The following is a 14,438-nucleotide window of genomic DNA, read 5'->3' on the forward strand; positions in this document are numbered from 1 at the left end:
TTACAATATCTAGTAGCCTAATATACCAAAACCTAATAAAAGCCTTCTTTGAAATAAGAGTTTGTGCATAGGGTATCATACAACATTAGCACAGGAAATAGCAAAAAAAAAAAAAAAAAAAAAAGAAACACGATGTTTCATTCTTTTAAGCCAATAGGCCTTGTTTCACGATATCCTGATAGAATTGCCGTGAATCAAATGTTTCTCTTTTTGTAAGGGTAAAAGCTACTTCAACCACATGGCTTTCCGGACTTTTTTCATCTATTTATCCAAGCAAACAATTACGCTTGGATAATTTCTGAATCTCTTTTTCTCTTGTTCTTTTCCAATTACAAAATGATTGCTTCAAATCTCGTCCATTCTGACGAGACCAAGGATGCCGCTGTCCGTGATTTAGAGAGACAATTTGACTTGAACACAGATCAACTCAAGCGCGTCGCTGAGCTCTTGCAATGCGAAATGAGAACTGGCTTGAAGGCATGCGATATTAACTGCAATGTGCCTATGCTCCCCTCTTGGATTACTCGCCATCCAACCGGTCAAGAAAAGGGCGAATACATGGGACTCGATTTGAGTGGTAACTATGCAGTCTTGACATGTAGGTAGTACAAGAAGCACTTTATTGACACTGCCTGTAGGCTCCAATGTTCGCGTCTATCTTGTTACACTGCACGGTCAAGGCCGCATTACCACACGCCAGCTCAAGTATACTGTCAAGGAGAACCTGAAGGTTGGACCCATCAGCAATCTCATTGACTTTATGTCCGAATGTGTGGATGCCTTTCTGACCTTTGTCAACAAAGGCGATAGCAAGAATCCTCTCTCTCTTGGCTTGTGTATCTCTTTCCCGCTTCATCAAACCTCTATTCGCAATGCTTACATCTTGCGTTGGACCAAGGACTTTGAGATTACTGGCGCTGATAACAAGAACATGGTTGAACTCTTGCAAACTTCTTTCCGTAAACGTGAACTTCCTGTCACTGTCAAGGCTGCTGTCAATGGAGCTTGTAAGTGTTTCAAGACAAGTGTGAGGATCAAATGTCCATCTAATCCAGACTGAACTTTCTTAGGTGGCTGCCTCTTGGCTCACAGTTATCGTAGTTTGGATACGTTACTTGCATGTACAGTCAGTACTGGTACCAATGCTGGTATGTATATACATAGATAAAGGATGCGGTGCAAGTGGTTTTAACCTGCACATAACAGCGTATTGGGAAAAGGTGCGCCATGTCCACAAGATCCAAGCAGATCCCGAAAATCCTATTGAGGAGATGATTATCAACACTGAATGGGGAAGCTTCGGTGACACCAAATCCGAGGCCATCCCTCACACATTTTACGATATCCGTGTCAACCGTCAATCTGTCAATCCAGGTGTTCATGTATATGAAAAGATGTGCGCTGGTCTCTATTTAGGCGAAATTGTGCGTCTCATCTTGGTGGACTTTACTGACCGTCGTTTGCTATTCAATGCTCAATACTCGACTGAACTCAACAAGGCTTACAATTTTGAGTCCACTTACATGAGTGCCATTGAGCGTGATGAGACACCTGATTTAGAAGACACCAAGCACCTGCTGGAGAATGTAATGAACTTGAACTCAACTTCATTGACGGATCGTAGATTGGTCAAGCGTATTTGTGAGCTTGTAGGTAGACGTGCCGCTCGTTTGATTGCAGCTGGTATGAGTGCCATCATCAGTAAGCGTAATGCCTTGGAGGCTGGCCTCAGTATCAGTGTCGAAGGCACTATTTATGAGCACTACTCCAACTTCCCTGATCGTGTCAACACTGCTTTGCAAGAATTGTATGGCGATAATGTTGAAAGGATCAACATTGGTGTAAGTATTCTTCTGGTACATGACACATGCATATCCCACTCACAAACCCTGTTGCATTCTAGATTACTCGTGATGGTAATGGTATTGGCGCTGCTTTGGCTGCCATGATTGCCAGCACTCCCAACGAGCGCTCCGTTTTTGCATAGATATTCTACCTTACATACATTATAGTCAAACGCATATTTTAATATATTACTCTCGGCATTAAGTTTAGTCTCATGTTATTGTGAATGCATGAGTAAACCCCATTACCTGATTTCTGATGGTATCTACTACGAGGGTGTTGGTCCTTTTTTTTTTTTTTTTTTTTTTTTTTAATTTATTTTATTCTAAAATTCCAGAAATGCTGGGATTGTTTGGATTCTATCTCGGATTTACTCTTTGATGACAATAGGTGTAGGCTCAAAATACGATGACTCTACAAGCTCGCCTTGTTTGGCTAATGACACTTTCAGACCATCGTAAGCAGGAGCTGCCTTTAATCCCTCTGAAACCTCTAATTTCTTCAAATTAGCCTCCAACGCATAATGGTCAGTTCTATGAGCAAATCCAACATAGTATGTTTTGGATGCTCCTACTTGTCTAGCTGCTTCTATTGATTGCTCCAATACAAAATGTGATGCATGAGGGTTTGTCACTATGAACGTGGTTAGAGAGTGTGCCTATGTCTACGAAAGCCCTTCTTCATCCTTACATCTTAAACAATCAACGACAAACACCCTTGATTTTCCTTGCATTAGTTCCATGGTGGGGGGAGGGATGAAATTGGTGTCTGATATATAGCTGACGCCACCGAATCTGAATCCATAGCAAATGTAAGGTTCCTTTGTCGTCAAGTAAATGCCATGATGAGCAGCAAGAGGTGTGAATTCAAGACCTTCAATTGTGAAGGACTTGCTTGGATCAAACACATGGTATTTGAAATCTGCCACTTCTCCACCACCTATAGTTTGATCAGTATTGATATAACACCACACTATCTCCTGACAGCCTACCTGTTGCCATAGAGGCATCTACTAAAAAGGGAAATGTTCTACCAATGACCTCCATTGCTTCAGGTGAGAGATGGACATCAATGTGGGGCTGAATAGTACCACCCAGCGTCCATCCCCGTAAATCATCCATACCATAGCAAGCATCAGCATGTCCATGTGTAATAATCACACCATCCAACTCGCGGATTCCGTATTTTGGAAGGATCTCTATAGCGCTGGCTAAATAGAAAAAGCGTCAATACCAACCTTCGGCCCTGAAAATCGCACTGATACTCTACTGTAAAATGTCTTGCCACAATCGATAAGCACATTTCTATAAAACTAAAGTAAGCACCACATATATATACACATACACACAGACGTCATGAATAGCTGTATTACCTTAATCTAAACTCTCGGGGATCATCATGCTTTCGAAAGCGTACAATCATGGATGTATTTCGTCTACTGTTCTTGCGTCCTTCGGGTGTTTGAGATGATAGGCAAACTGGGCAAGATTTGTCTGGATTCGTAAGGCAAGCTATAGTGGGCACTGAACTGGATGTGCCAGTTCCTAGAAAGATAATCTCGACAACACTAGCCATGATGTATGTTTAGCAGGAAGAAATAATGTAATTATTAGATGTCTATGATGAAATTATTTAAACGCGTGGGCCTGACCAGTCAAGTCCGCTTATTCTGAGATACGGGCAGGGAGAGAGAGACAGACAGAGTGGTTCCAATGCTGATGTTGCCGAAGGTTGATGTACAGTGCTCAATTCGCGAAGTATTTTTGTTGAAAAAAAAAAAAGACCTTTCTTTTCTTGGAATGTCGTTTAATGGCGAGAAATCTCGATACTAAGTCTATGTAAACAGACATATCCATCTTCATTTAGCATATTACTGCGAATGTAAGGTTACGGCTCAAGTTCAAATCTGTCAGAATGACGGCAAAAGAGTGGGTTGTTTTAATAGGAGGTTTCATTTACCATTTGTATCTCAATGGTAACGAATACAAAGATCAAGTAGATAAGAGCCGTCTTAAGGGTGCTACTCACAAAGCGAAAGTATGATTAACATTGAATGAAATAGACAATAGCTTTTGCTAGTATTTGGACGGCACTCTCATATTAAACTTGTATCCAAACTCACGGGGTGGCTAATGTACCAGCAAAATAGCCTCCTCACTCGCCACACCTTTCTCCTTTTTCAATCCTGACATGGCAACTAAATCTAGCAATGTATTTGATCTTTTATATAAGGCAACTAGCCCATCGATCTCGTTACGTTCGATAACGGCGCCGCCCTGCGGGCTGTCGCTGAAGACATTTCAAATCAAAGATATCAAGTAGGCTTTAAACAATCACTTAATTGTGAAAGAAAAGCTATAACATCAGAGTCGGAGGGGAGGTATTCATTCGTTGATGTTGCTCTTGAGCTGGTGATATAAAGTTGGCCATGCGGAAATACAGGACTTGTGTAAGGTCTACCGCGGCTTTTTTTTTTGAGAGATTGTCATTGCAAAAGATGCCTTTGTAGGGAAAAGCTCTCAACAAAAGCAAAAAAAAAAGGGGGTATTCGGGCTAAGCAATTTTTCTTTCAAATTCATTCGAAATAGATTCTCTAGGTTAGTCTTCAATGGGTCCTTTTACCAAAGGAATGGCCGTTAGTTCGATTCGTGCCTTTGTTTTTCAAATCCATTTGGTCAGCATCCCAATCGTTAGAAAGGCATTTAGATCGGAAAGCAGCGAAGCCTGCCATAATTAATTTAAACTCAGTTATTGTTTTTTATGTTCAAGATTGGACAGATTTTGTCTTTCTTCGACTTCATTAAGCTATTTTGCGCGATTCGACTATATAAGCTGTGAAGATTTTCCTAAGCTTCCTAATACATTCTTGTAGTACTTTTCATGGCGCTTCCAGTGGTGTTAATTGTAATAGGTGTTTTATATAAAACTATCGAGCAATTTAGTAGAATATGAAAAACGGTTTCTGGACAAAAAGTCGAGGTTTTGTATATGAAGGTTCCACAAAGATGGTTTCAGAGGCTATGTTGGATTGATAGACACATTTTGATTCAAGATATACCATAGTAAAAGTCTTCGTTATCAAGGTAAAAAACGCGATCGTTTGATTTTCAATGAAAACCATGAGGGGTACCTCATGCTTTTTGGTCGATTTTCGGTCATGTTTTTTTTTGATCCCCAAAAAGTTGAGCAAAGGTATCAGGAAGTTACTGCTACTCGAGTGCAATTGTCTGGTGCTATTCTGACCATCTAAAATGGCCTTGAACGCGAGAAAACACAATTCAAATGTACCCAGTTTTTGCTGCATTAAGCACATTCTTGAATAGAAAGGGGGTAATACCAGTATGCTGCTTGTCCGTATGTGAAGCAGCTACGTGTATATGGATGCAGAGCATCACATAAAAATCAGATCCACAAATAATATGAGGGGTTTTCATGTGAAAGTGAAGGGTCAAAATGAAAGTGACAGTATTTTAATGATACGCAATGGCAATCGGTAGCGCGAGCTGACGCTGTGCAGGTTGGTTCTCACCGAAGTGAAGCGAAGGTAGAGAGCAATTCGAAGCATAAGCACACTTGTACCACCATAATCATCTCTTCAATCAGTGTACAAACGATTGGATTCTAGAAAGAACAATAGATTTTGATCTTTGTATCGTATCCATTGGATTTGTAGTTGATCTCATAGATGAAATTAAAGAAATTTAGCGTTAGGGCATATATTAGGAATGTTGAGAAACATTTACAGAATTACAGTTGTAATTAAATGCTGTTTGGATTTGATCTCGTCTGCAAATTTGTCCCTGAAAAGTGAAAATAGATCTTCATTGTTGTAGAATGATATAAATACACTTTCATTTTACAAAATGACACTACAATAAGCTTTGGTGTCGCATAGCCAAAAAGAGCCTACACGGCACGTTATGATTCAAATAATAAAGGACTGGTCTGTTTAGTTGCAATCAATCTTTTTATTATTACTCTTTGTCTAACAAATCTTTAAATAGCAGCATCTCATGTTGCAATTAGGAAGCTGGTATCACACCCAAATAATCAAGAAACACATGTTTACTGCTTTTTATGATTTCTGTTTTATTTATACTTTGAAAATAAATTCTGTAAAATTAAGGTCTGGAGAAACAAAAAACCGGATTTCGCCAAAAAGACAAAAGAATAGAAGGCATCTAAATGCATATCTGCTGACTAGATGGCTACAATGTTGAGATTGCAATGTGAATATGTTATGGCTCCAAGCTAAAAGTAGAAGATGAAGACAGCCGAAAAAAAAACATCTATGATCTCTTGGCTGTTTAACAGCATTGACCAGATATCTTTCGCAGAGGACGAGAAACTCGAGCTCTGTGGTGCAATGTAGAACCAGGTTGGATATCATACGCGGACTTGAAGGTTTTTTAGCTCGGTTTATACACTCGAAATATAAATTGATAGTAAATTTTTCACTTCTTTTTGAGTGTAGTGTAACCATGTCCAATCTACTGAAAAGAAGATATGGAAAGCAGAAAGCGAGCTCTTTAACATCAGCTAATTTGACTTGTGTAGCCGTGTAGATGGCGATTTATATAAAATCAATCTCGCAAGAGATTCGGTCTTTTGGCTTTTCTTCTTTTCTATTAAACAAAACAAAATGGTCAAGGCACTGTTCTTACTTGCTGCCCTATGCTTGGTTTTCATCCAGACCACATACGCAAGTGTGTTTTCTCAACTTCAATTCATAAAGATTTCATCGCCAAAGAGTGGGCAAGATCTCCGTGCTGGTGAATACTTGACTGTCAAATACGTTATGCAACCTCTTATTAAGAACAACGTCTCTGCTGGTAAGGCTCTCAAACTAAACATCAACTTCCACAAGAGAACCGGAAACAAGAAGGAACAGCAAGTGGCCATCATTTCCCATGGCTGTCCTGTTTCAGCAAAGGAGAATAAATATGTCACCTATACCAAAAAGTGGAAGATCCCCAAGAGCACCAAGCCTGGATCTTACGCTGTTGACTTTAAGGAACTTGTTCAACTTCGTCGTGGCCAAATCACTGCTATCGAAACTGTAAAGGTCAACGTTGTCGATTAAATGTTAGATTCTTATTCATCATGTAAATCACTTCCACCTACTTCATATCCTTTTGCCCCCCAAACCCCCTCCAATTTACCCCCCTTCCGAGCCTAATTGTATACACTGTTCTCAATATTTTTTTACACAATTATCACAATAAATTGCAAGTGAAATGGTAGTCTATATACATAAATGTTCCTGAGACTGTACATACATCAAGATCATACAGAGAGTTTTCAGGCTGGAAAGCAACATTGCTACTCCACTTTTCCAGTGTCCCACGCTTTTCAGTGCATTTGTTTGTTTCAAGAAACTTCTGCCGCTGAAATCCCGGGCTTCAATGTTTAGCAGTGAAGGTGATTTGGGATTTTTTTTGCATGATAAATACGCTAAAAACTTTATGACTCTTCTCATTTCTTCTTTTACTACCTTTTATCTTTTAACGAATACTAGAACTTATACACGAAATGAGCAAGATTCTAAATTACGGCTCCATCAACGTTGACGAATCCTTCATTGTACCCCACATTTGCTTGTCAGGCGAAACTTTGTCGTCCACAGATTATGTTGTTCGCGCTGGTGGAAAAGGTACGAGTTTCTCTACATATTGAGACTATCAAGGGAAGAGTACTCGGGCTCTAACAGTGTATTTAGGTGCAAATCAGTCAATTGCGTTTGCAAAGGTGAGCTGAATACTGATATTTGAGTGAGAAATATCAACTAAAGTGTCTTGTGTTTCTCCCAGGCAGGTGGACGTGTTTACCACTCTGGCAACTTTGGATACGACGCTGTTTGGGTAATATAAACGCTACGTGATGGTAGAATTAGCGCTAATACACCGGCTAGATTAAGGATTTTATGAGCGAAAATGGAGTTGACATGACCTATTCAAGGGTCAAAGAAAATGAGGTACGCATTACTACGGGCCTGCTGATGAGTGGTTTTGACATTTTCACAACAGAGAAATGGGCGTGCATTCATCCAAGTCAGTAAAGAGACGGGTGACAATTGTATCGTGCTCTATCCTGGCACCAATGGCACTTACACTGTGGAAGAGGCTGCTACTGTGCTCGAGTCGTTTGGCCCTGGCGACTGGATCGTACAACAAAATGAAATCAGCCATGGTGGCGACATTATGAAGTTGGCTGCTGAAAAGGGGCTCAATGTGTTTTTTAATCCAGCACCTTTGACAAAGGGTATTCTCCAAGAATTTCCCTTTGACAAGGTTACAATTCTCGTCGTCAATGAGCACGAGGCACAAGCCTTATACGAGGAGCTTGGTGGCAATAAGAATGATGTTGTTGGTTTGGATTTGGCAACTGAGCTCTTGCACAACTTTGACAAAATGCAAGGCATTGTAATCACATTGGGCGGTGCTGGTGTGGTAGCTAAATTCAGACAAGGAGATCAGACTCAAGATTTTAAGGTGCCTAGCAGAAAGGTTAATGTAAAGGATACTACTGGTGCAGGAGATACATTTGTCGTAAGTGTTTGAACACTGCTCAACTCGCAAATCAGTGATTAACATCAGACGCAGGGCTACTTTTTGGCTGCTTTCATCCGAGCCGAGAAAGAAGAGTATTTCCACAGAGTCGAGGTGGCATTGCAGGAGGCTAATTTTGCGTCGTCCATTGCAGTTCAACGCGAAGGATCAATGGCATCTGTTCCTTGTATCAAAGAAGTACATGAAGCCATGCATAATCAATAAAAGAACCTATTTCTGAGCTCATTAACAACTAATTATATCAGGCCAATCAGTTGGATCATGGTATAAAAAACGCTGCTATTTTTACAGGGGCGATAAATTGGGTAACTGTGTATCGTGTGCTGTATTGTGTTATATTGACAATTTGCTGCTGCCAGCCTCTCTCTTTCCTTTATCGTTCTTTTCTTTCCCCTTCTCTTATCATCTCCAAGAGGTTCATCGCTCATTTCAGCCCTCTCGCATACACACACATACTCTCCACTCCTTCCACAATTTGTTACGACAACATCAACACATCCCGCAGCGATGGCCAACTATACACATTTGATTCTTTTCATGCCACTTTTGTCTGTTGTATTAGCACAGCAAGGACCCAATGTTGCAACAAATGGATTCAATGATCAACTCAACAGCTCTAATGCACCAGAAGAAAGTTGGCTCAAAAAGAATGATAGATACGTCTTCATTATCGTGCTCGTATTGTTCTTCTTGGCTATTTTAATATGGTACATTGTTCGTAGTATTAAAGGTATGCGCAAAAGATTGGCAGCCGAGAACCAAGGACATATGATGATGGTGCAAAATGCCTCTGGTGGCGGTTTCTCAGAGACGGTGCCAGTGGATATCAACGGATTTCACAAAATGCCAGACTATCCTCAACAGCCACAACAACAACAGCAATATACTCATCGCTATTAGATACATATTTTATAGTAATAAAACCTCATGCACTACTCAAAATGTGCGAGAACACAAGAGAGAAAGAGGAGGAGGAAATCAAGAAGATACACAAATACTAGATTTGGGATATTTTTTCTTTTTTTATACATTAGAAAGGCACTATAATCTAATCATCAACCTCCTTGATCTATTAATTTTTTATTGTTTCAATGATGACATTTTGCCAGACCAAAAAGCTTACTGTTGGCATTGTTATACACCAGGTATATGCACAGCTACGAAATCTTTCAGAGTACCTTGCCTTCAGACAAGGCGAAACAGTATGCGAGTCTGGAACTCGAGATGTGATATTTCATTAAGCATCTTTGTTCCACAAGCTCATAAAACATTTAAATTAAACCACCTCAATTGAACAATGGTCTCATCGTATTGGGGTGTGGTTTAAGGAGGTGCTTGGATAGCTCATGACTCCTGAAATAATGGGCATTTAGAGCCACATACGCTTCATTTTTGCTTGCTAATTGAAACAAAGTGATTTTACTGATGACACTTTAGTGTATCCATATATCTGTGCTGAACATTTGGCCATGGCGATATCATTTGATTGGTAGATCTCATCCCAATGGACGATGAAGATGGCTGCTGCCTTACATTGAACTTTAATCTACAAATTTATATAGTAATAGAGCAGTACCCAAAAGCAAAGTAAGTGTGAAAACGGTTCATCATAAACATATGCCTGCTTGGTATCAGAATTTGATTTTTATAGTAGTATTCAGCTTATTCAATAAGTGAAAGCGCTGCTATTGCATCTCGGTGACCAGAAAATGTATGACTATACAAACTTTTGGTAAAGATATGCATTCAAAACGCAAAATTGCTCCAAAAAAAAAAAGAGCGTTATTATACCTTATGCTGTACAATCATACCAAGCAGCCAATACTAGAAGCTCCATGATCCATATACTCAATAGAATCGAGCAATACAGGCACATTTCCATTAGGAAACCGAAATGTACGTCATCAGGACATCTAAACAACTTGCTTCGACGGCCGCGCGTTCAGAAGAGCTTAAAGAGTCACTATCCAAGTACATTTATATTCGTAATGTACAAACGCGAAGTGCAGGACAACTATTTTTTCATACAACTCGACACTATAAACTATGGTGAGCTGCAAAACAGGGAGCCATTTGAGCTGTAGAATACTAAGCCTTGCCCTATAGTTTAGAAATCAATACGATAACGATGTCTCGACTTGGTCTCCCCAAGGTCGTATTCATCAAGTTGAATATGCTGTGGAAGCAGTAAAGCAAGGTTCTGCTGCTATTGGTTTGAGAAGTGATAAATTTGCCATTTTGCTTGCACTCAAGGTAATTCAGCATTGACTGGAATCATCAAATAGAAGCAAATTAACCAGACAACCATTTGCCAGCGTTCATCCGGCGAGTTGGCTTCTTACCAAAAGAAACTGATCAAGATTGATGACCATATGGGTATTGGTATTGCAGGCTTGACCTCTGATGCCCGTGTCTTGAGGTAAGAGCAATGCTTGCTTATGTAGACGATAGCTCATATAAACTCCTGTCGATAGTAATTTCATGCGTTCCGAAGCCATGAGATCAAAGATGTTGTATGATAGACCTTTGCCCACACAAAGAATCGTGAACGCCATTGCCGACAGTAAGATGATCAGCTTTATTTAGAAACATAGGCAACTGACACTTGTTTGATCAAATACTTTGTAGAGGCACAGGTAAATACTCAACAATATGGACGTAGACCTTACGGTGTTGGTCTTCTTGTCATTGGTTATGATGTAAATATAGTAGACAGCGGAAGAGGGTTGAAGGATACATGGACTAATCAAGTGGAATTAGGAAACTGGACCTCATCTTTTTGAATGTTCTCCTTCTGGTACTAGCTTCGAATATTATGCCATGTCTATCGGTGCTAGATCTCAATCAGCCAAGACTTACCTCGAAAGATACCGCGAAGATTTCACTAATGGTATGATTTATGCTAATTCAGGATTGAGTAGCGTGAGTACTGACGATACTCGAAATAGCATCCTTGGAGGAGCTTGTTCGTCATGGTCTTCAAGCACTTCGTGACACATTGCAACAAGACAAAGATCTCAATATCGACAACACATCTCTCGGCATTGTAGGAGACGGCCATCCATTCGAAATCGTTGAAGGCGAAGCACTGCAAAGATATCTGGATTTACTTGGTGAAGATACAGGCAGAACTAGAGCCGCTGGCCCTGGCGGCGCTGCTGCCAATACCACTTCAGGTTCCAACAATGATTCTGAGCCCTCTGAACCCGCTGCTGCTGTATTATTCGAAGCAGCAGACCCAATGGATACGGATAATTAAAATGATTAAAATAAAGATAACAAAAAATATTAAAACAGGATCCATATATTCAGTGAAAGGCCACTTCATCAGATTTCAGATGAATGTTTCTATTACTTGCCCCGCGTAGCTTATAGTAGCATAATTATAGTCAAGCTTTGGGCGCAATTTTCTGTTATATAATACGAGTGTTTATGCTTCGAATTGCTCTCTACCTTCGCTTCGCTTCGGTGAGAACCAACCTGCGCAGCGTCAGCTCGCGCTACCGATTGCTATTGCGTATCATTAAAATACTGTCACTTTCATTTTGACCCTTCACTTTCACATGAAAACCCCTCATATTATTTGTGGATCTGATTTTTATGTGATGCTCTGCATCCATATACACGTAGCTGCTTCACATACGGACAAGCAGCATACTGGTATTACCCCCTTTCTATTCAAGAGTGTGCTTAATGCAGCAAAAACTGGGTACATTTGAATTGTGTTTTCTCGCGTTCAAGGCCATTTTAGATGGTCAGAATAGCACCAGACAATTGTACTCGAGTAGCAGTAACTTCCTGATACCTTTGCTCAACTTTTTGAGGATCAAAAAAAACATGACCGAAAATCGACCAAAAAGCATGAGGTACCCCTCATGGTTTTCATTGAAAATCAAACGATTGCGTTTTTTACCTTGATAACGAAGACTTTTACTATGGTATATCTTGAATCAAAATGTGTCTATCAATCCAACGTAGCCTTTGAAACCATCTTTGTGGAACCTTCATATACAAAACCTCGACTTTTTGTCCAGAAACCGCTTTTCATATTCTACTAAATTGCTCGATAGTTTCATTTGAAACACCTATTACAATTAACACCACTGGAAGCGCCATGAAAAGTACTACAAGAATGTATTAGGAAGCTTAGGAAAATCTTCACAACTTATATAGTCGAATCTCGCAAAATAGCTTAATGAAGTCGAAGAAAGACAAAATCTGTCCAATCTTGAACATAAAAAACAATAACTGAGTTTAAATTGATTATGGCTGGTGGGGCATGGTATTGCTTTTTCCAGCTAAAATAAACTCAATGTCCGGTATACATTTTATCACTCGAAATGGGAATTTTGATCACTTTGTCATGTCTTTGGACCTCTGACACTTATTAAAGTTTTGATCACTTTTTCGACTTCCTCGATCTATTTTGACAATTTATTTTATGTTTTGTTTTTCGCATGTCAGACACTAGTCAAATACATCAACGTTCCTCGCAAGCTGACACTGCGGCTCCACTGTTGTGGACTCATGTGGTTAACTCACGCCGCAAAGGCAACAACAGACAACAACAATCCATCGTCTCTTTCAACCTCACCATCGTAAAACGACCTGTTACTGAAGCAGAAGCCTCGCAACAGGCCATCAATGGGGATGCTTCGCCACCGCCTCAGGCGGTCATCCGTCCATTCCTCAAAGGCGTGGAACAGGATTCCGCCTTCATCGATCTGACGCCTATCAAGGATTTCAATCTCTTGAAAAAGGCTCTTCTTCAATTCAACGAATCCTCCAATGCTGAAGACATGTATGAAGAATTCCTTGGGTACAGGAAACAACCTCGACACTACCTCAACCATGCCTTCTTGGAAACCATTGGCTGCCCAACAGCGAAGGTCGTAAGATTCTCATTGAAGAAGGTATCACTCTAGAGGATGGCACCTTTGTGAAAGAATTTGCCTCGTACCATGCTGATGCTGCGATTGTGAAACTGACTCTGGAGAATCTCCCTTTCTTGCCTGCCTTTCAGTTGAAGGAGGAAATGGCTGCCCGTCTTTCTGCGTTCGGGGATGTCTTGGATCACGGCATCTCGAGAACTGATGGGATCTACCAAGGAGAAGGTTATGCTACTCTTAATCTAACGGTTCCTTCCAGCCCTGGCTATGAATGTTAAGAGTTACATCCCGATGGTAAATCTTGCCCTGGTCATCGCCATTTGGAGAAACTCAGCCGTGTCATTGTCTGGGATTTGACAGCTTCGGATCAACGAAAAGATTTACTCCAATGGGATCAAATACCGGCTTTCTGTCGTAATTGTCAGAGCTCTAAACACTGTCGGGCTGATTGTCCTGACTACAAGAAGTGGGTTCGCTGCCACCATTGCAATGAAACTGGACATGTGGTGAAGAACTGCAGTCGCAATGACAGCCCAAACAAGGTCCGTGCGGTGGAAAACACTCCTGTCAAACCCCGAAAGGGCTCTCAGGTGGCCAAAGAGGGTAAAAAGGGTACTCAAGGTGGCTCCAAAGTAACTCCTGGTGGTACTCCAGTTGGAAACAAAGGTGGTGCCCAAAGAAAAGGCCAAGATGGTGCATCTGGTGGACCCCAAGGTGGTCCCGATAATCGAACTGCTGCTACCCAGCAAGGTAGCTCTCAAGGTGACGCTGATAGTCAAACAGGTGCTAGAAAGCAGGTAGTTGATAGAGATGTTCAAATGGTTGATCCTCTAGAACTCCAAGTTAAAGAAGTCGATGGAAAAGGAGCTTCCAATGATATTGCCATGTACAAATTTTCTACCCATTCTGCTAATGAACGAGAGGAGCGCCCTGAACGCCCTGCGAAGAAGATCGGTAAATTTAATGGCGCGGATGATGTTAGCTCTGCCAAACAACAAGCTACATCTAATGAAGTAGAGACTGGACACCAACTCGGCTTGACAGGCCCTTTTTCACCTCCCCAACATTAATATGATTAATCAGCAAAATACAGTGAAAATAGCCACCCTCACCAGTGCACCAGTGGAATGGACCG

The 14,438-nt window shown here is 40.7% G+C and overlaps 7 protein-coding genes across 7 annotated transcripts; 6 read left to right on the forward strand and 1 right to left on the reverse strand.

Moving 5' to 3' along the window:
* Positions 1-336: 336 nt before the first annotated feature.
* ATC70_010348 (uncharacterized protein) lies at positions 337-1,987 on the forward strand (the record flags this gene model as incomplete). The annotated part of the gene is made up of 5 exons (XM_064829567.1): positions 337-577; positions 639-1,007; positions 1,071-1,148; positions 1,207-1,841; positions 1,904-1,987. The coding sequence occupies 5 exons, from the start codon at positions 337-339 to the stop codon at positions 1,985-1,987; spliced, it is 1,407 nt and encodes a 468-aa protein (XP_064682069.1).
* A 228-nt stretch (positions 1,988-2,215) lies between these two features.
* ATC70_010349 (uncharacterized protein) lies at positions 2,216-3,420 on the reverse strand (the record flags this gene model as incomplete). Its single annotated transcript, XM_064829568.1, has 5 exons — positions 2,216-2,478; positions 2,536-2,784; positions 2,837-3,055; positions 3,115-3,149; positions 3,218-3,420. The coding sequence occupies 5 exons, from the start codon at positions 3,418-3,420 to the stop codon at positions 2,216-2,218; spliced, it is 969 nt and encodes a 322-aa protein (XP_064682070.1).
* Positions 3,421-6,487: 3,067 nt separating this feature from the next.
* Positions 6,488-6,928, forward strand: ATC70_010350 (uncharacterized protein; the record flags this gene model as incomplete). Its single annotated transcript, XM_064829569.1, has 1 exon — positions 6,488-6,928. The coding sequence occupies one exon, from the start codon at positions 6,488-6,490 to the stop codon at positions 6,926-6,928; it is 441 nt and encodes a 146-aa protein (XP_064682071.1).
* A 449-nt stretch (positions 6,929-7,377) lies between these two features.
* ATC70_010351 (uncharacterized protein) lies at positions 7,378-8,618 on the forward strand (the record flags this gene model as incomplete). The annotated part of the gene is made up of 6 exons (XM_064829570.1): positions 7,378-7,498; positions 7,565-7,593; positions 7,656-7,706; positions 7,757-7,819; positions 7,872-8,393; positions 8,448-8,618. 6 exons carry the CDS (start codon positions 7,378-7,380, stop codon positions 8,616-8,618), a joined length of 957 nt encoding a protein of 318 aa, XP_064682072.1.
* Positions 8,619-8,951: 333 nt separating this feature from the next.
* On the forward strand, positions 8,952-9,314 carry ATC70_010352 (uncharacterized protein; the record flags this gene model as incomplete). Its single annotated transcript, XM_064829571.1, has 1 exon — positions 8,952-9,314. One exon carries the CDS (start codon positions 8,952-8,954, stop codon positions 9,312-9,314), a length of 363 nt encoding a protein of 120 aa, XP_064682073.1.
* Positions 9,315-10,460: 1,146 nt separating this feature from the next.
* ATC70_010353 (uncharacterized protein) lies at positions 10,461-11,673 on the forward strand (the record flags this gene model as incomplete). Its single annotated transcript, XM_064829572.1, has 7 exons — positions 10,461-10,463; positions 10,521-10,667; positions 10,730-10,833; positions 10,889-10,977; positions 11,043-11,113; positions 11,175-11,304; positions 11,363-11,673. 7 exons carry the CDS (start codon positions 10,461-10,463, stop codon positions 11,671-11,673), a joined length of 855 nt encoding a protein of 284 aa, XP_064682074.1.
* Positions 11,674-12,871: 1,198 nt separating this feature from the next.
* Positions 12,872-14,373, forward strand: ATC70_010354 (uncharacterized protein; the record flags this gene model as incomplete). Its single annotated transcript, XM_064829573.1, has 3 exons — positions 12,872-13,233; positions 13,299-13,528; positions 13,583-14,373. 3 exons carry the CDS (start codon positions 12,872-12,874, stop codon positions 14,371-14,373), a joined length of 1,383 nt encoding a protein of 460 aa, XP_064682075.1.
* Positions 14,374-14,438: the final 65 nt, after the last annotated feature.

The sequence above is a fragment of the Mucor velutinosus genome, assembly GCF_035048745.1.
Source record: "Mucor velutinosus strain NIH1002 chromosome Unknown tig00001564, whole genome shotgun sequence".
Lineage (NCBI taxonomy): Eukaryota > Fungi > Mucoromycota > Mucoromycetes > Mucorales > Mucoraceae > Mucor > Mucor velutinosus.